Source organism: Ailuropoda melanoleuca, chromosome 6, assembly GCF_002007445.2.
Source record: "Ailuropoda melanoleuca isolate Jingjing chromosome 6, ASM200744v2, whole genome shotgun sequence".
Classification (NCBI taxonomy): domain Eukaryota; kingdom Metazoa; phylum Chordata; class Mammalia; order Carnivora; family Ursidae; genus Ailuropoda; species Ailuropoda melanoleuca.
The window spans coordinates 61,813,265-61,832,238 of NC_048223.1; the positions used below are offsets into that span (position 1 = coordinate 61,813,265).

At 55.2% G+C, this 18,974-nt stretch overlaps 1 protein-coding gene across 1 annotated transcript in view; it reads right to left on the reverse strand.

Moving 5' to 3' along the window:
* Window positions 1–1,989: 1,989 nt before the first annotated feature.
* Window positions 1,990–18,974, reverse strand: part of GALNT2 (polypeptide N-acetylgalactosaminyltransferase 2) — a 32,703-nt gene continuing 15,718 nt past the window's right edge. Inside the window, exons 4-6 of the mRNA XM_034663577.1 lie at window positions 16,752–17,070; window positions 8,631–8,750; window positions 1,990–4,673 (exon numbers count right to left, since the gene is read on the reverse strand). Coding sequence (XP_034519468.1) covers window positions 4,518–4,673; window positions 8,631–8,750; window positions 16,752–17,070 — 595 coding nt within the window. The 3' untranslated portion in view covers window positions 1,990–4,517. The remainder of the gene's footprint in view (window positions 4,674–8,630; window positions 8,751–16,751; window positions 17,071–18,974) is intronic.

Below are 18,974 nucleotides of genomic sequence, written 5' to 3' on the forward strand. Positions count from 1 at the left end.
AAGAGCCTGGGCAGGAGGGGTGGAGGCAGGGGTGGTCAGGCAGAAAGTCTTTCCTTTTTGTTCCCGACAATGTCAAGCCCCAGGATGGACCTGGAACCCTGTCACCTTTGGATTCCTTGTTATACAAGACAGTAAATGTCTCTTTTAATTTAAACTGCACGTAATTGAGATTTCTCACGCTCAACTCCAAGTGCTCCAACAGAGAATCTTCTGCAGTTCGAGAGCAACATGACAGCTCATTTCTGTAAATTCGCCAGCGGAGCCTGGCCCGCTGAGGTCTCACGTGTCAGCCTCGGATGGTGACCCCCTCCCCCAGACAGTTCTCCACGCAGCACCGAGGAGGCCTGTGCCTTTTTGAGGCAGTCTTTGCTCTCATAACTGCATTCAAGGCCTGGTTCAAAGTCTGGCTCTCCCGCAGGGGTAACTTGGGGTGAGGCCCACAGTGGTCTGTTCTGCAGCCCTGTCCCAGCGCTGGCACCCTGGGTCCTGGCCCCCAGGGGTTCAGGCAGGGGCTGCCAAGCCATCTCTCATTACTGCTTTGGGACCCTCCAGTCCTACAGTTATTTTGGAACCGATGTGTATCATTTGCAGCTCGTATAATAGAGAAAATCAAATACCTACACGTTGTATTACTGGTAAACTGGTTAGGAATGGCAATAAATTGGTCTCAAAAGAGAATTTTCTTTTTTTCTTTTAGGTAGGTCCATGGACAGAAAAGAGCATGAGAAGAGATTTTATTTTTCTTGGCTGAATATTTTTTAAAAGGGTGGTGGGTACTGCTGAGTCAGGTTACAAACTTTGTTATAAAAAATGTTGCAAATCTGATCCTCTCCGAGAGCTCCCGTCCCCCTGAAGCAGCCGAAACTCCTTCCACACCCGACTCCACTACCGAGCTGCGTCTCTGCGAAGCCCGCACTCGGAGCTGCACAGCACCCTGTCCCGTTGCTTGGCCTTGAACCTTTCCTCCCCTGCTAGGTCTTCGGGATGGTCAGGACCACACAGTTTCTCAATAAATACCGAATGAATAAACTCTTCCCTGACGCCAATGCAGGAAACACACACACACACACACACACACACACAATTTCTAAAGGACTCTGAGGGACACTGCACAATTATGCTAAGAGCTCTCTGTTTCTCAGATGGCAAGAGAACCGGGTTTTTGGTCGTCTCAGATAATGGGGAAAGAGGACACAGGAATGTGGTCTCTGGAACATTGGAAAAGCCTCATCTGGGCCAGCCCGTTCAGTATCCCCCTCCCAGCGCCCAATCCCCATCCAAACTGCCAGATAAAGAACAGGCCATGGCAGTGTTTTCTTGATACACCTGCAGGGTTTTTCGAAGGTAGGCATGTTACAAGGCTGAGGATGATGGGGAAGGCCCTCAGCCGGCCTCGGATGGCACTGGGGAGCCTCCGATAACTGGTAAACAAGTATCTGGATTTTAAATACCATAAAAGCTGTGAAAATATTTGCCTCCCCACCCCCACAGCAGTTTGGTGTGCAGGTTCTGAGCACCCAGGGCGGACTCAGGAGTGGCGTGACCTTGAGCAGGTTAGCCCGTGACCTTGAGGAGGTTCAGGGCTTCTAGCAGCAGCCTCTCGGGCCAGCTGTGAAAGGCAGCCCATGGCACTGTCTCACAAGTTACGGCGAGCGGGGTGAGCAGACGAGGAGAACACGTTCAGGGCTTGGCTCAGTGCCTGGCCCATCAGAAACACTGCACAAATGATAATGGTTAGTGTTACAAATAAGGACACACAGCATGAGGGCACTGCAGCTGAAAGTGAACACTTTTTCAAAGTGTGATAAGAAATGGTCACTGATGTCTGTCAAATAAATAAATAAAATCTTAAAAAAAAAAAAAAGAAAAAAGAAGTGGTCACTGAGCAGGGCCCCCAGAGTGGACAGACTGTCTCCCCGGTCCCCCAACGCTTGTCACCAACCTCCAGTGAAGGACAAGAATGATGGCAGCCACCGCCAGAGCGCGATATCTATAAAGTATCTTCTCTTTATTTAAGTTAAACAATTTTCAAGGATGGTTTCCATCTATAAAATGGAAGAAGTACAAGCTCTGTACAGCAGTTCTTCTTAAAAATCAACTGGAAAAAAAATTACCAAACTATATTTTGAATTTGCAAAACATACTCACAGAGACCATCATTTTAGCTTTGATGACGACGTGGGAAAGACCGCCACAGACAGGACAACTACCTTCACCAGGCTGTGCTCAAAGGGCTCTCGGGAAAGAGTGTGTACTTATAGAAACAGGAGAGGGTGGGGTCGCCCGATGACTAGAAGTAATGCCACCACAGGAAGTCACCTTGGCACGCTGTTGTCTTGTAAACATAACTCGCCTCCAGGGAGCCCTCCCAGCCCCACCTCTGCCACTCAGGGACGGCACGACCCCAGAAGGGGCTGGTGGGCCTGTTCTGATGCCACAAGGTCCATGAGAATACTGGGTGGGCTGGGGGTGTGTGGGGGAAGGATTCGTCAAGGACCTGACTCGAATTTGCTTTACCTCAAAGCCAAATCTGTTTGCTAGCCATGGGGTATTTTTTGCGAACACTGGCAATGGCTCACAGGTGACAGGGTCTAAGATGGGACCCAGAGGCTCGGGCTGAGTCTGGTTCCTGCCCCACCTGCAATCAACAGCCTTGCACAGGTAACTGGCCCTCTCCCCGAGGCCTCCCTGTAGTCAAGACCAGCCCCTGAAGACACACGTGTGCTGAGGTGATCCAGCTATGGCCTCCCTGTCCACAGAAGGGACATCTAGTTGCGGGGCAGAGGACAGTCCCTTAGCCACGCCTCTATGCCTGACCCTGGTGACCTGGAGCAAACACATGTGGGTCTTTTGCAGTGAAGGAAGAAAGACCAATAGTGTCCCCTTTCCTAGAAAAAAAGGGGGGCGGGGAAGAGAGTGGCACTTCCCAGAATGTCAACCCAGCAGAATCTTCAGTGGCCACTTCTCCCTCTGTGACCTCCCAGGCCCGCCCCGAAGGGGCCTGAGGATGTGCATTTCTGATGCACGTCCCACCACGCGGCAGCCGTGGGTGGCCTGGGAAGGGCCAGCCTCTCTGAGACCCGGCAGGTGTTCCGGAGGGGAGAAGGAAGGAGGGCGTGGCCACGAGAATGACCGAGGGGCCATTCTGTAGGGGGCTGGGGGCTGCCGTGGCACAGCACGTGGGGCCACTGCAAAGGCAAGGGGGGCTCTGCAGGGACATTCCTGGGCATCTCTTCCTGTCACGACTTCTATTTCCTAACTGGCTTGTGGTTATACTGACATCTGCTTCCTAACGCACACGCCTCCTGTTTCGTGCCCGCAATGCTCCATGTCAACAGATGGGGCACTGGATGATTTCCACCTCTCCTAATTCTTGACCCAATGCCCCATGACCAAAAAGCGGGCACCTGGGCCTGGGAGGGACAGTGTGGGCAGGCCGGATTCCAGAGCCCAGGGACCAGCTCACGGGACACTCACTATTCGCCCAATGCCAGCCCAGGACAGCTTTCCTACCATCGCCTACTGAGAGCTGTGAGGCTGGGTTTTTGTTTTTTGTTTTTTTCCCTAAGAGAAAAAAAAATAATTAAAAAATACCCAAAGTAACGTTTGTCAAAGTCAGTCACCCATCCGGGTTTCCAGATACCAAGGGCACAGCAGGTGGGTCTGACACTTAGCAGCGAGTCCCAAGCTGAAGCCAGCGGAGGGGCCCAGGCCGAGGCCGGAGTCGGGGGACCCTGGCGCCGCTCGCCTCCTGGGGCTTGGCCGCAGGGAAGCCCCCAGCAGCCCCCGTAGCACCTGCTCACCGACAGGGTCCAGGGGGCAATGGAGGCCCGGCCCCGAAGGGCCCCGTCCCTCTTCCTTACGGCCGTGAACTAACTGCTTTGTGGGGAATTGACAAGATGAGGACAACCTACAGAAACCATAGGGAACTGACCGTACATTCTCTCTTTATATATATTTATATTTAGTGTCCCACCATAGAAAAGTTCATATTCAAATAGAGCAAGAACATCACGTGGAAGAGGGGGTCTGTGCTGGGAAGACAGCTGGGAACAGAGGAGCGGGGACAGGGGAATACGACGTAAACCTGCAAAATGACTGGGTTTGGTGTTGTGGAAACCAGACGTGATTTCGATGGGATCAAAAATGGAGATTTCCAGAGAGTTCTCCTCGCGGTGACATAGCAACGACACCCCTTCCGCCCTTCCTGCCCCCCCACTGGTCCGCGTTGGGGCCGCGACTCGGCCGTCCCAGGGGTCGCTGGGGGCGCAGGCGGCCGTGGCCTCGGAAAGGGGGCCTGGCCGCCTCCTGTGGGACGAGGAGCGCGGTTCTCTTTCCTGGCCTCTTCGCTGTCCACCCAGGCCCCGTGCCTCGCACAAGTTCTCCGACGTTCAGACCATGATGGAATACTGAGGTATATAGTTTCGCAGAAGGTTCAAGAAACATAATCGATAACGTGATCACCAAACTCAGCCGACCAGCGTGGGGGCCGGGCCGGCGTGGCCTCGCGGGGTCTCCTACTGCTGCAGGTTGAGCGTGAACTTCCACTGCTGGGACAGGGCTGGGCCGCACACCTCCACGCTCAGGCCCCCGTTCTTGGCCGTGCGGCTGTCCAGGCACAGGTTGCTGCCCACGTGCCGCAGCTTGGAGTTGCCCTCGATCTGCTCCCATTTCTGCAGGAGACAGGAGAGCGCCTTACGATCCCAGCACACACAAAACAGGAGGACACAGAGCCGTCCGCAGGGTCTTCCAGCTCCACTAAAAACCAAACCACCAAGTCTTTGTTTTGATGTGGGGGGATCTCTGATCATAATGGAGGAGATACCAAACGCCCCAAGACAAAGCAGCCCCTGGGGCAGCTGAGCGTCCAGGAAAGAAACCTATGCTTTCTGCCTCGGTTTGCAACTCAAAACCTCCTTTCTGGGCCTGCTAGGGGCCGAGTGTCCTGCCTCACCCCTTCCCTCCTTTGGCTGTCCCCTCATCCAAGCACCAGTGCTCTGGGCACCTGCCCATCCTCGGTCATTAACGCAAGGACTTGANGCGGTTATTAACGCAAGGACTTGAGGTAGGGAGTCTCCCATAGGGAATGTGCGTTCGTCCACAAGAAGGGTTCATCTGGTGCTATTTCACCTCAGGGAAGGAGCCCCAGGAAGCTGAGCCAGCTCAAAGACCCCCATCCTACTGGAAGGCAGCCCGGCCCGGAGGCCGTGGCCTGGGCACCTCCACGCTCCCACTTAGGGCCTTCGGCTCAGTTAGACCAGGGGAACCGTGTCAGGTCAAATGAGAGGGAAAGAGATGCCTGAGTGGACAGAATATTATGTTGAGGAACCCGTTTCTAGACTGTTTTCTCGACTAGTCTGTGAGCTCCTTGGTGGGTGTGAGAAACCTGTCTCAGCCACTCTGAGGGCCCCCACTGCTCCGCACGGCAGGGACGGAGCAATATTTGCTGAGTTCCAAATGTGACTCTTGTAAAGCACAGGGTGCAATGTCTCCTTATTCGAGTGTGCAGACCTTCCCCCCCACCAAGACCAAACCCATCAACCAACCCACCAACCTCAACCAACCAGCTAACCAAACTCAATCACGAAACCAGTCAACCAACCAACTCACCAATCAGCTAACTAATCAATCAACCAAACCAGAAAGAAAACAAAGCCCACATCCTAGCCTAAAGAAAGTCTGAGGCTCCCTCACCCTGTTGTTTACCCCCATGTAAAAATCTGTTTGTTCTTTAAAAGAAAAAACTATCACACTTTTTTCTCCCAAAAGCTCTCCCTTCATTAATATAGTCTGTGATTCTAATTAATTTTTTACACTGTGTGCACTAAAGCTCCTTTCCGTAAGTATTTTTGCAAATCTCTTTGACACCGTGGAATTGAATTCTCTTCCTCCTGCCTCCCCTTCCCCTCTGACTCTGCAAACGCACACACAACACGGACACACAGACGTGACTGGAAACCAAATAGTCCAACCGGCAAGACAGCGCAGCTTCGAGATAAAATGAGCTGAGGAGGGTCCTCTCAAAGGGCAAATGGATGGGGTGGGCACAGAGGCAGAGCGAGGCAGAGAGGAACCCGGCACCTCGAGAATCAGCCTTCTGCACGGGGAGAACAGGATGGTGGGATGTTCTCGTAAGGACCCTATGATACTCATTCCCACCGCCCGCTAACCTGGAGTTTCTGCCAACAGTGAAATTCAGGGCAATCAGATGAGCTTGGGGAGGTCGCGGCTGTCTGCCCATCACTGCCTCCTTTCTGGCTCCCTGGCTGTCAGTCTTTCCTCAGGCTGGTTTCCTCCATTGTCATGTAAAGTGTGTATGTGTTGCTGACAGCCCTGCATGGCTCTGAGTGGCCAGGAATCAGCCTTGACAAAGAATGTGGAATGAATGGAATCTGATTCCCTTCTCTGGAGGGGCTCTGCCTGTCAGGTGTCAAAGCCTCAGTTAAACGGGGAAGGCCGTTTAAAAAAAATAACCAAACTCCAGCTCTGTCTCTGGAAGGTAGAATCCTCAGCCCAGAACCATGGGTCAGATTTCTGGGACATCGAGGCCCTACCGAAACAGCCCCCACACAGCTCTGCACCGGGTGAAGTCCTGGGGTCAGAAGAGCGGTTTGCAGGACATTTCCATCCCCTGGTGTGAGCCTCCTGGGGGTGTCCATTATGCCTCCCAAGAACTGGGATGGCACCGGGAACACCTGTCAGCTCTGGAAATAAGGCAAGCTCCTACTGAACTCCTCCAGAGATTGAGTGTCTACTGGAGACCGGGCTGGGGTTCCGCAGTGTAGGAGACAAGGGGCACCCCGAGAGCAGGCCAGGGATGGACAGATGCAAGCATTTTCCTGACAACCGAGATCTAAGCCAGGGAACTGGTCCCGGCCTCGGTCCTCCCAGGTGACACTGGAGAGGAGGTGCTGACCCTCTGGGTCTCAGCCTCCCCTTCTGTGAAATCCGTCTTGGACTAGAAGCCCACTCAGGCTCCTGGCTCTGGTAGGCTCTGTGCCTCAGTTTCCCTACACCCATCTATCTCGTAAAAAGGGGCTGTACCAAGACAAACCAATGCTCCACTCGCTGGCACAATGGAAGGTCCTTTTGTGGCTGCAATTCTGTTTCTGACACGAGTCACTCCCCCATGGCTCAAGAAAGGGCTTGCCTGCAAGTGACCACCAGGGAGTATGTCAGAGAAGGGAAAAACAATCCGAACTGTCTGGAAAAAGTAATATACGCACATAGGGGCTTGAGAAAGAGGGAGTGTGTGTGTATAAGGTCTCATCCACTTGAACTTACTCATTTAGCATTTTTGTAAATTTAAAAAGAAAAATATTTAACGAATAAGTAAGAATATGCAATTTTTCTTTGAAATATCCGGTGGCATGGGAAGAATGAGAACGTCATCAGAAGTAAGCAACATCAGACCGCTGGCTGAAGAAACAGAGGTGTTGATAGGTGTTTCCTTCAGGGCTGTGGGTTTATCAGCACATCAAAATGAACAATGCAAACGCCTCCCTTTGGTGACTTGGTTATGAACCTCGCTTTCTTTTCTAGTACTTATTTGTGGGTCAGTGTTTTGCTAACTTCTCAGGGGGCTTTGCGCCTGGGCCGAGTTCCCCGCCGGTCCCCGCCGGTGTGCCCGGTCCCCGCAGGTGTGCCTGGTCTCCGCCGCACGCCTGCTTGGCCCGCCCTGTGCTCCCGCTTCCGCGGAGAAGCCGCGAGCCGGTGTGCCTCCGCACGCGGGGGTCTGATGAGGCACAGCTGATGGGGCTCCAGGCATCACGCCCCGCACGCAGAGGTACACGCGAACCGCCAGCAGCACCCGCCTCTCCCCTGCGTTCGCCGGCGTCACCAGACAAGTACTTTCAGGAGGCCCACGTACAGGCGGCTGCTACAAAGACGCTTCTGAAAACCGGACCACCAGCACTGCTTACCTGCCCGGCACAGGGAGGAGGTCACCTGTCGGTGCTGGGGACCGTACTGCGGCGCCCAGCCTAGGGAAGGTGCTCACAGACCTTTGTAGGAGCTGAACATACAAACGTGGCCCCTTCCTTTCCAGTCTGGCTGGAGGGTCAGGCACAGATATAAACAGATCAATCAAGAAGGTATGGAAGGGAGTGCCTGGGTGGCTTGGTCAATTGGGCCTCTGATTCATGACTTCGGCTTGGGTCACGATCTCTGTGTCGTGGGATCGAGCCCATGACGGGGCTGCACGCTTAGCGGGGAGTCTGCTTGGGAGTCTCCCTCTGCCCCTCCCCCTGCTTATGCTCTCTGTCTTTAAAATAAACGAATACCTGTTGAGAAAAAAAGAAGTTACAGAAAGACACACCCTGGGATGGGCGGAGTCATGGGAGCCTCCTGCAGGGGGAGAGGACGGAAGGCACGCTGCCAGGGCCCGTGCACAGGGGTGGCAGAGCGGCCTTCCGAGCACGAACGTCCGGATCCCACGTCCACCCAGCATGGGATGCACGGAGTGCTGGCTGCCCGCCAGAAGCTCCAGCTTGGCCGGAGACGGCGGCCAGCAGGAGCCCAGGCCTGACATGGCAGCTGGACGTGACTAAGCTGCGCTGTGGTCAAGGCCGCGGGGGTGGGGGGGGAGGCGGGGGGCGGGAAGGCTGGGCAGAGGGGCAGGGGCGCCCTACCTGTCTGGTGTCGTTCTCTCGGCAGCCCTGCAGCTTTATGACAGAGCCGGGTGCCCGGTCCACCACTGTCAGGCACAAGTCCATGTGCTTCACTGACTTCTCCTTCGTCAAGGCCCATTCCTGGAACGCAACACTGGAGGTTAGGGCCGCGCCCCCGCAGGGCTGTGAAGTGACAGGCCCCAGAGGGCAACGGTCACGCTGCCAAGCAGAGATTCCGAGCCCTGAGCCAACTCAGGGCTGACACAGGACTTCTTGCAGAAGGGCACATCTCCACCTGCGGGTTCCTGGGGGGGTCTCCCAGCACAGCACCAGGTTCACTGACTCACGTGACTAGAGGGCTTTGAGAACAGGAGTAACTAAGATACAGTAAGAACTACTCTAGCCCCGGGTGCAAGGCTGAGCACCACACCCACCTTTCTACCACAAAAGGTGAGCTGGAAACAGGGTAGCCCATGCGTGGCTCCCATGGGGTGGACAGTTCAGGGTCGACTTTTCTGCCTGCGTTATTTTGCTCCCCTGCAGATGTGGTTTGGAAAGAGCCTTTATGAATGTGGATTATAATGTGTGAAAATGATAAATTATACATGGCCCATTTAAGTAAAAATATGCAGTGTGTAGTCTCACTGCTGAGCAGTGAGTTGATTTGCTGATGTTCAGGAAGGTTGAGATCCCTAGGGATGGATCTGTGTATTTACACACACACACCCCTCATGCTGACATCAGCCGCCTACTGTGTGCTGGGCACCACTATGCCCCATGAGAGGCTGTTACTACCCCCATTTTACAGATGGGAAAACTGAGCCATGGGAAAACTTGCTCATGATTTTTACAAATAGAAATACACACACACACATACACACACACACCCCTTAAGGGCTGAGAGCACAACCATTTATACTAAGTGCTAAATACTGTCTAAAAGAGCAGGAAGCTAGGGAATGAAGATGGATTGGGGGGGGGCAGGCAGAAGGTTCTGGGTGGCGCCGCAGATGGGACAGGAGGAGGTAGCTTCCAACCTTCACTCTAGTGTCTGACCCTCTCACAGGCATAAATACCCAAGTGAGCCCTCAGGATCCAGAAGCAGCCAGGTGTCTTCCAATCCAGAATTCCACTGGGACACACTCCCTACCACTGTATCCCTTTCTGCTATCTGCCCCGGAAAGCTGGGTAGATACGACTCAGCCGTCCTTCCAGTGATGTCCATGGCGCCCTGCAATGCCTCAGGTGCTGTCCCAGGGCCCAGCCCACAGCGGTTAACAGACAGGCAAGGCCCCGACCTCGAAGGGAGAATGCCTCACCCACAAATAAAGGTATTATGTAACTGTAGGCGCTATTAAGTGCTACGAAGAAATTCTTTTTCTTTTTCTTTTTTTTTCTGTTCTCAGGGGACAGAGGTAAGGGAGGGAATAAATTATCTTTCAAAGAGGCCTCACTATTCAGTACCTCGGTCACCTTGGACCAGACGGTCTGCCCTGGATGGGCAGCCCATCTAGGAACTGGAGAAGCCCCCTAGCCTGTTCACAGCTTCCTTCTCTCCTAGCAGGGAGGCAGTCCCCTCCTTCTCCTTGGCTTCAATGTTCTCACCTTTTGATGAGTGTTTCTCAAAGTGTGTTCCATGAGGGATTCTATGAAAAGTTAGTTTCAGGTCAAATAAGTTTGGGAAATAGTGAGTTTGGGCCACGTTTCTTTCTGCAAAGCCACAGACAGGCTCTTCAAGGCTCTGGAAGACTGAGCATAGCAGACGGGCTTAGACTGTTTTCCTTAGCGTCTCTCAAACTTGAGATCACGGAGCCCCGTCCCCACCTGTCCCCACTGGCAGCTCCTGGTGGGGAGCTCTGCATTCTCTGGGAAGGGCCCCACGCCACCCCTGAGGGTCGATGCCAACCTTCTATGATGCTGTCCCTCCAGAGCCGGTACATCTGAGGTGCCAACAGGCACTCAGCGTGACCTATATGTCAGGGCAGCAAAAGGTCCCAGGAAGGAGCGCATGCACCCCGCCTTTCATTCAGATACGCATCACGCCTCCAGTGAGGCTCGTGTGACTTAATGGCAACAACCCGCCCCCACTCGTGGGTAAGATTCTAGATGCTTCTTGGAAGCAGGTGTTGAAAAGATGTTGGAAGGGTTGCAGATACCCAGTGAAAGCTCATGTATGAATGTTTCTACAACCTTCTTGCTCTTGTATGCTTAATTATTTTAAAGCAGACTTTACAGTGAATTCCAGAAAAACTAATTCAGCTGTGCAAACAACGGAGGTGGCTGCCACTTTGTTCTTCTGTTGCATTTCAATGATCTGAATTTGTAAAATAAAGTTCATAAATATTTAAGAATTGCTTTTTTGAGCCGCCACTCTTAAAAAAGCATGGCCATTAATTTTCCCATTTCCTGTATGTCTGCTGAGGCTCAGCCAGAAACCAGATAAGAAACCGTACTCGTCCAGAGCATGGGGCCCTATTCGCAGTTAGGAAATGTTATTTACCCTCTCATTTCTCACCCATGTGGCACAGCACTCGAACAAGCATCAATTCCCATCAGTTCGGACGGGACTTACTTACAGGAGGGTTACGAGCTGGAACATCTGCGAGCAGCGAGCATGAGCCCTGGCCTCCTGCCGCCTCCGGAACCACGCTCCCCAACATGGTGGCCACTGTCCACCTTGACTGAGTCAACCGAGTGAACACCTGACATCCTCAGTCACACTAGCTACACCTGAGTGCTCGGTGGCCCGTGGGGTGGGCGAGGACCGTACTGGATGGGGCACACAAAGCACAGGCGGGTGGTGCTGATCTAGGAGGCAGCTCTCTGGGCCGCAGGCTGGTCCACGGAGGAAGGTGTTCCCCGCTGTGTGGTGAAGGTATGCCACGCTGTCATACTGCCCGTCACCCACTGGGGTGGCCTCCCCTGCTAGAAAATCCTCGCTGTGCAGCTGCTCGTTTAGAATCACTCACTTCCGGAACGTTCACAAACCCCAATGCTCTGCGACCCCAGGCCTATGAAATCGGGATTTCTGGATGGGGGACCTGGCATTGGAATTTCTGAAGAGCTCTTGGGGCGATTCCAGCACAAAACCACGGGAGCAGGGCTCAGAGCAAGTAGAAACCTGCTCCCCGGGCAGGCATGGCCGTGTCCTTCTGTCCAGGATCCCTGAGCATGCAGCAGCTGGCCCAGCGGGCACTCAGGAGATATGCACTGAGAGGAGGGAAAGCTCCCCCACCCCCGTGTGAGAACAGCAACGGTGGGTCTCGCAACAGCAAAAGGAACAAAAGAGGGAATGGAGTGCTCTGCACAGGCCATGGTGTCTGCTTTTCACGATAGCCCCGAGCAGAGCACTGGGACAGCCCAAGTCTGGCAGGGCCACGGCCCAGCACTGTCACCTGTGCACACAGCCGGGAGTAGCTGCCTCTGGGTGGCTTCCTACACCGTCCCAATCTCATCCTCCCTCCAAAATGGCATCCTGAGAGCAGCTCGTCATCAATGAGCTCCAGTGCCTATAAATATGGGGACTATACCCAGGTCACCTTTGAGACGAAAAGGGGGAGCTACGAAAAACTGTGCGGGAGACAGGTGTAAAGCCGCAATGCGCCAGGCAGGCCAGGACGGTCAGCCCCCCACGGGCTTGCAGGGCAGCACTCGTGGGCTCAGAGACCAGCTTGCCGGCAGGACCCGGGGATCCAGAGCCACAGCCACCAGCTGTCACAGGCGGGGGTGACCATTGCTGCCCAGCGGCCACCGGCTTTTGTTACCGGCTGTGGGGTAGGGGGTGCCATCCATCCCCGAGGCCACGCTGAGTGAGCAAGAGCCAAGCACAGAGCTCAGGACAGAAGCTGGCACCTGAGACCGGCGAGGACAGCGTGGAGAGCAATGGGAAAGCCTTCAGTAACAGCGCCCTACGTACTTTTCAAACGCAAACGTCCTACAGAGTCAGGCTTCTCACTGCCCAGCAGAGCTGCTGACATATAGGGGGGTGACCCCATGACGGTCGCTGAATCATCAGAACATGGCAGATGGGACCGAGGGAAGCCCGGTGATTAAGTGGGGGATGGGGTGAGGCCCGCTTGGACTCACAGTCTCACGATACAGACTCTATCTAACTCGGGTCCACACCTCCCCTGAACTGTAACGTGCAGACAGACGGCTTCACCAGCGCCACGTGCATCAGCCCCATTTCTGAGCTTCTTCCTCGAAGGCCAGGAGCACCGCCTGCTGACCAAGATCAGACGAGCTTCTGGGGACGTCACATCCGCTGTGCTTCCTGTCTTCCCAAAGCTTCGCTTTTTGGAAGGCAACACTTCAGTTCATTTTCACTCGACTATGGCCAGAAACAGAGAAAACCCCCACCTCTCCCTGCGCCCTCGGCCCCCCCACCTCACACCCAAGCCCCAGACTCCTGCACACTTCATCCCTGCACGGTTCCCTGAAGTCAGACCTGCGCCACACCAGTCGCCACTGCTGTGTGCCTGGTGGGGAGGGGGGACAGAGGCCACACCCTCCCCAGCAGGAAGTAGAACCACATTTCAGTGCCCCAGACCCAAGGGCTGACATGGACACAGAGACACTCCCGGCAGGCACAGCGCCCTCCCTCCCTCCTGTCCCCACCCGACAAACTCTGCAGGACTCCAGTCTTCCCTCCTACTCTTCTTCTCTCCCTCCTTATAGCTCCCCCTTCCAGCTGACTCCTAACATCTGTGGGGCCTGTGAAAGAGGACAAGCGGGGGCCCACCCGGAGGCTGGCTGTGTGTTCACTCAGAGCTCCCAGCCTGTCCCTGGGGAGCATGCGCAGGGGCCAGAGGCCGTGCTCCCAGGACAGAGGTGAGACCCTGGGAGCCCGGGTGTGGCATGCGCATGCTGGGCCAGCCCTGGCCACCTCCTGAAGCTGCTCCCCCTCCCCTGTCTAATTTAGGATGTCCAGACTGGTCCAAGCAACTGCTAAGATGACATCAGCAAGTGAAGAGAGGAGGCAAAGCATTTGGGGACTGCAGTCTGCCCAGGTACTCCCTGGGATTCAGAACCACCAACTTTACAAACAAGCTGGGGCCCTCTTTTAAAAATAGTTCAAGTTACAGAAGGTTCTGGAATCAATAAATCTGGGATACATTGAGTTAACCACCCCCCTCGTAGGTCCTCTGAGAGCTTGGCATATTTTCAAGGAGACAAGAGTACCTAGCATTAGCCAAACTTTTTTGTGCACAAAGCCCACATTTTACCAAATACCTATAATTTTCTAATGGAAAACCTGCTTTCTAGAATGTCGTCCTCTGGAACTTCATATGAAGGTCATGGTTAGGGCTAACACACCTTCACTTCTCTGTCTTGTTTTCAATGAGGACAGAAGGTTGGTGGGGGCGCTGGTATTATGCTTCCAGGACAAGTTCTGCGTGTGTGTGTGTCAGACTGAAGCTAATATCATTACTATTTTCTAGCTAAGCCAGTGTTATCTAATAGGCAGGGAGCAATAACGACTTTGGCAGCAACCACAGGGTCTGTGGTGAAGCACCTATTGAACTGGGACTGAGGCCGGTGTTGATAAGCACGCTTGGAGACCAGACACAGCTGCAGACACAGAACAGGTGCTCTGGGGACAAGCACACGCCACAGGGATGACAGAGGCGGCAGGAAGATGAGGAGGAAGAGGAGATGAAGGCCACCAGCCCGGCAGCCCTGCCTTGATGAGAGATGCCAGATGTCACGTCAACCACTGTGCCCCTTGCTGCAGTAGCAGAGGCTGGCCCGGGGCTGAGGGCAGGCTCCACATGGCTGTCAAGACCTGGGGCGTCCCACCTGAGCCTGTGGCTGCCTGCTAGCGGGTGACCAGCTGGAGCCAGATGCTACCTCAGACATCCTGGGTCACGGGAGAAAGGCAGCAGCTAGGACTGTCCGCTCAGGGCCCCTTCCCTNGGGGGTGACCATTGCTGCCCAGCGGCCACCGGCTTTTGTTACCGGCTGTGGGGTAGGGGGTGCCATCCATCCCCGAGGCCACGCTGAGTGAGCAAGAGCCAAGCACAGAGCTCAGGACAGAAGCTGGCACCTGAGACCGGCGAGGACAGCGTGGAGAGCAATGGGAAAGCCTTCAGTAACAGCGCCCTACGTACTTTTCAAACGCAAACGTCCTACAGAGTCAGGCTTCTCACTGCCCAGCAGAGCTGCTGACATATAGGGGGGTGACCCCATGACGGTCGCTGAATCATCAGAACATGGCAGATGGGACCGAGGGAAGCCCGGTGATTAAGTGGGGGATGGGGTGAGGCCCGCTTGGACTCACAGTCTCACGATACAGACTCTATCTAACTCGGGTCCACACCTCCCCTGAACTGTAACGTGCAGACGGACGGCTTCACCAGNCAGCCCCATTTCTGAGCTTCTTCCTCGAAGGCCAGGAGCACCGCCTGCTGACCAAGATCAGACGAGCTTCTGGGGACGTCACATCCGCTGTGCTTCCTGTCTTCCCAAAGCTTCGCTTTTTGGAAGGCAACACTTCAGTTCATTTTCACTCGACTATGGCCAGAAACAGAGAAAACCCCCACCTCTCCCTGCGCCCTCGGCCCCCCCACCTCACACCCAAGCCCCAGACTCCTGCACACTTCATCCCTGCACGGTTCCCTGAAGTCAGACCTGCGCCACACCAGTCGCCACTGCTGTGTGCCTGGTGGGGAGGGGGGACAGAGGCCACACCCTCCCCAGCAGGAAGTAGAACCACATTTCAGTGCCCCAGACCCAAGGGCTGACATGGACACAGAGACACTCCCGGCAGGCACAGCGCCCTCCCTCCCTCCTGTCCCCACCCGACAAACTCTGCAGGACTCCAGTCTTCCCTCCTACTCTTCTTCTCTCCCTCCTTATAGCTCCCCCTTCCAGCTGACTCCTAACATCTGTGGGGCCTGTGAAAGAGGACAAGCGGGGGCCCACCCGGAGGCTGGCTGTGTGTTCACTCAGAGCTCCCAGCCTGTCCCTGGGGAGCATGCGCAGGGGCCAGAGGCCGTGCTCCCAGGACAGAGGTGAGACCCTGGGAGCCCGGGTGTGGCATGCGCATGCTGGGCCAGCCCTGGCCACCTCCTGAAGCTGCTCCCCCTCCCCTGTCTAATTTAGGATGTCCAGACTGGTCCAAGCAACTGCTAAGATGACATCAGCAAGTGAAGAGAGGAGGCAAAGCATTTGGGGACTGCAGTCTGCCCAGGTACTCCCTGGGATTCAGAACCACCAACTTTACAAACAAGCTGGGGCCCTCTTTTAAAAATAGTTCAAGTTACAGAAGGTTCTGGAATCAATAAATCTGGGATACATTGAGTTAACCACCCCCCTCGTAGGTCCTCTGAGAGCTTGGCATATTTTCAAGGAGACAAGAGTACCTAGCATTAGCCAAACTTTTTTGTGCACAAAGCCCACATTTTACCAAATACCTATAATTTTCTAATGGGAAACCTGCTTTCTAGAATGTCGTCCTCTGGAACTTCATATGAAGGTCATGGTTAGGGCTAACACACCTTCACTTCTCTGTCTTGTTTTCAATGAGGACAGAAGGTTGGTGGGGGCGCTGGTATTATGCTTCCAGGACAAGTTCTGCGTGTGTGTGTGTCAGACTGAAGCTAATATCATTACTATTTTCTAGCTAAGCCAGTGTTATCTAATAGGCAGGGAGCAATAACGACTTTGGCAGCAACCACAGGGTCTGTGGTGAAGCACCTATTGAACTGGGACTGAGGCCGGTGTTGATAAGCACGCTTGGAGACCAGACACAGCTGCAGACACAGAACAGGTGCTCTGGGGACAAGCACACGCCACAGGGATGACAGAGGCGGCAGGAAGATGAGGAGGAAGAGGAGATGAAGGCCACCAGCCCGGCAGCCCTGCCTTGATGAGAGATGCCAGATGTCACGTCAACCACTGTGCCCCTTGCTGCAGTAGCAGAGGCTGGCCCGGGGCTGAGGGCAGGCTCCACATGGCTGTCAAGACCTGGGGCGTCCCACCTGAGCCTGTGGCTGCCTGCTAGCGGGTGACCAGCTGGAGCCAGATGCTACCTCAGACATCCTGGGTCACGGGAGAAAGGCAGCAGCTAGGACTGTCCGCTCAGGGCCCCTTCCCTGTTCTCTGGTCTTCCAGGGGCTCGAGCCCACCCCCCACACATACCTGGTTCCCCCCTGCATTGTGACACTCATAGACTCCAACGACACCATCAGCAAAATGTCCCAAAGTGTCCAGGCAGTTGGTTCCCTGCTGCAAGGCCCCAAAAGCTATATCTTGGTGGTCAGGGACCCTGGAAAGCAAGGGGAGAATCGTCTGCTTAATTCCGCAGGCCCCCCAGCTCCCGCCGCCCACCCCCTTGCTCGGTGATTCTCTGGCAGCAGGAACAGAGGAAGGCCGCTCCCCTGGCCCGTACCTCTCCTCCCACAGGCGGGGCTGTGTCAGCCAGGCGGCATTTCTCGCACCCTGGATTTCTAACCCTAAGTGAAGATTTCAAGTTGGAGAAGCATCCTTTCCAAATCAGGAAAATGTTTCTGGAAAGGAAAAGCTCCTACACTCTTCAATGTTAGTCTGTTGGAAGCTCTTTAGAAAAGCAATTCATGAGATCAGATCCTGCTGTCGTGAACTTTCCAGGAGACTGAGGACCTGAACTTTACCAAGTAGAGGGGAGAACTTGAGTGGCTCTGTCAGGCGGCCTGGCACCAACAGAACAGGACACAGTGGGCGGGAGCCACATGCCCTAGGATTTGACCCAAATCTGCACCCGGCCTGGGCCCCGTACCAGCTGTGGCCTCTCTCGGGCCCCCACCCCCAAACTCAAACCGTTCTCGTGCACGGCACTCGCAAAGCAGATCCGTTGCAAGTGCCACAGAAAACATTTCACTGGAAGCACGTGGAGCCCAGGGCCTGGCACCCACGAGGTGCCCAGTGCATGGCAGTGATTGTACAGACACCACACGACGATTAGGTCAGTGTCTCCGTTGCCGGGCACGTGGGGGGAGGCAGATTCACCCGCTGGTGCGGTGCTCAGTGCTCTAGATACGGTCTGACATGGCACAGGCCCGGCGTCACCCCACATAATGGGTGTCTTCAGGGTGAAGCTGCATTTAATGTCATTCTGTCACAGACGACCGTGATGGCAAAAGCAAAGTGGGCACCATTATGGGGCTACAGTCCACTGGTGTGAAGCACCCCACTGGGTGGAAGAGAGACCGTGACCAGAGGCCTCCCGCAGGTGACCAACACTGTTCTCAAGCCCCAGCAAAAGCCGTCCATCACAGAGGAGTCCCGAGGGAGGAGGACGTTGTGCTCCCCCGCTCTCTGGGGTGGGGGGGATGGCGTGTGTGGCACGAAGTCGTACACTGCTTCACGAGCAGGAAACTGCTCCAGAGGGTGACGGCTGTGAAGAGCAGCGATGGGGCACAGCCGCATTACCTAACTCTCAAACAAATCTCTGTGACAAGGGCTCTGAACGAGCCGTTAGCACAAAAGATAATGGTGGGGACTCCCGCACTCCTGTCCCCGTGTCAGAGATATGCGACTCGCTGGGAGATGCTCGGGGAATATTCAGAATAAGGGATGTGCCACATTAAAGCAAAACCTGTCTGGCAATCCCTTTACGAAGACGAAGTTTGGCTGGATCCCGAAACCCGCAGACCTGCAGGCCCTCCGATGAGGGTCTCAAGTGCTCCCTTAGGATGCGGAGCTCATGTTAATTTAAGGTGAAGCAGCGGGTGTAGAGAGAAGACGCAGGAGGGTACTTCCACCCTACGTCAGTAAGTCTCCTGGAGGGAAGCGGGGGGCCGCCGCTGGTACTCCCATTTCCCGGGGGCTAAGAAGCGGGCTGGAGGTGGGAGGCGCCGCTGTGGGCGGGGGCCCGGTCCCCAGCTCTGCTGGGTGTAGCCCTCTGTTCGCTGGCCCACAGGACGGGCAGCGGCATCCGGGCAGCAGGAGCAGAGTGGGAGGTGGCGGAGTGGATTTATTCTTCCGTCTCTGCCCAGGTGAGTACTGACCCCACCTCCGGACACTCACTCGCAAGGGCAAGACGAGCAAGGAGGGCGCAGCCCTCGGAGCCAGAACGGGGAGGCCGGGCAGAGGCACCTGCTGGGTGGGGAGGGCCCAGAGCACACGCCGGGGGAGGCTGACCGCTGCTCCTCGGGCCACTTACAGAGCCGGTGAGACAACAGCCCTTGTCACTTAGCCCCGTCCTCTCGCCAAGAGGACATGAGCTAAATGAGGCACCACCGGGACTGTTTCCGCCTCTGTGGGGAATGGGAAGGTCTCTCAGCAGGAGGCCGCCGTTTGAGGAGCGCATTCTCAGGGGTGCTCAAGGACAGCCGTGGGGTGAGGACACGCAGCTCTCACTGGGAGCCTCAGCTCCTGGCCTCT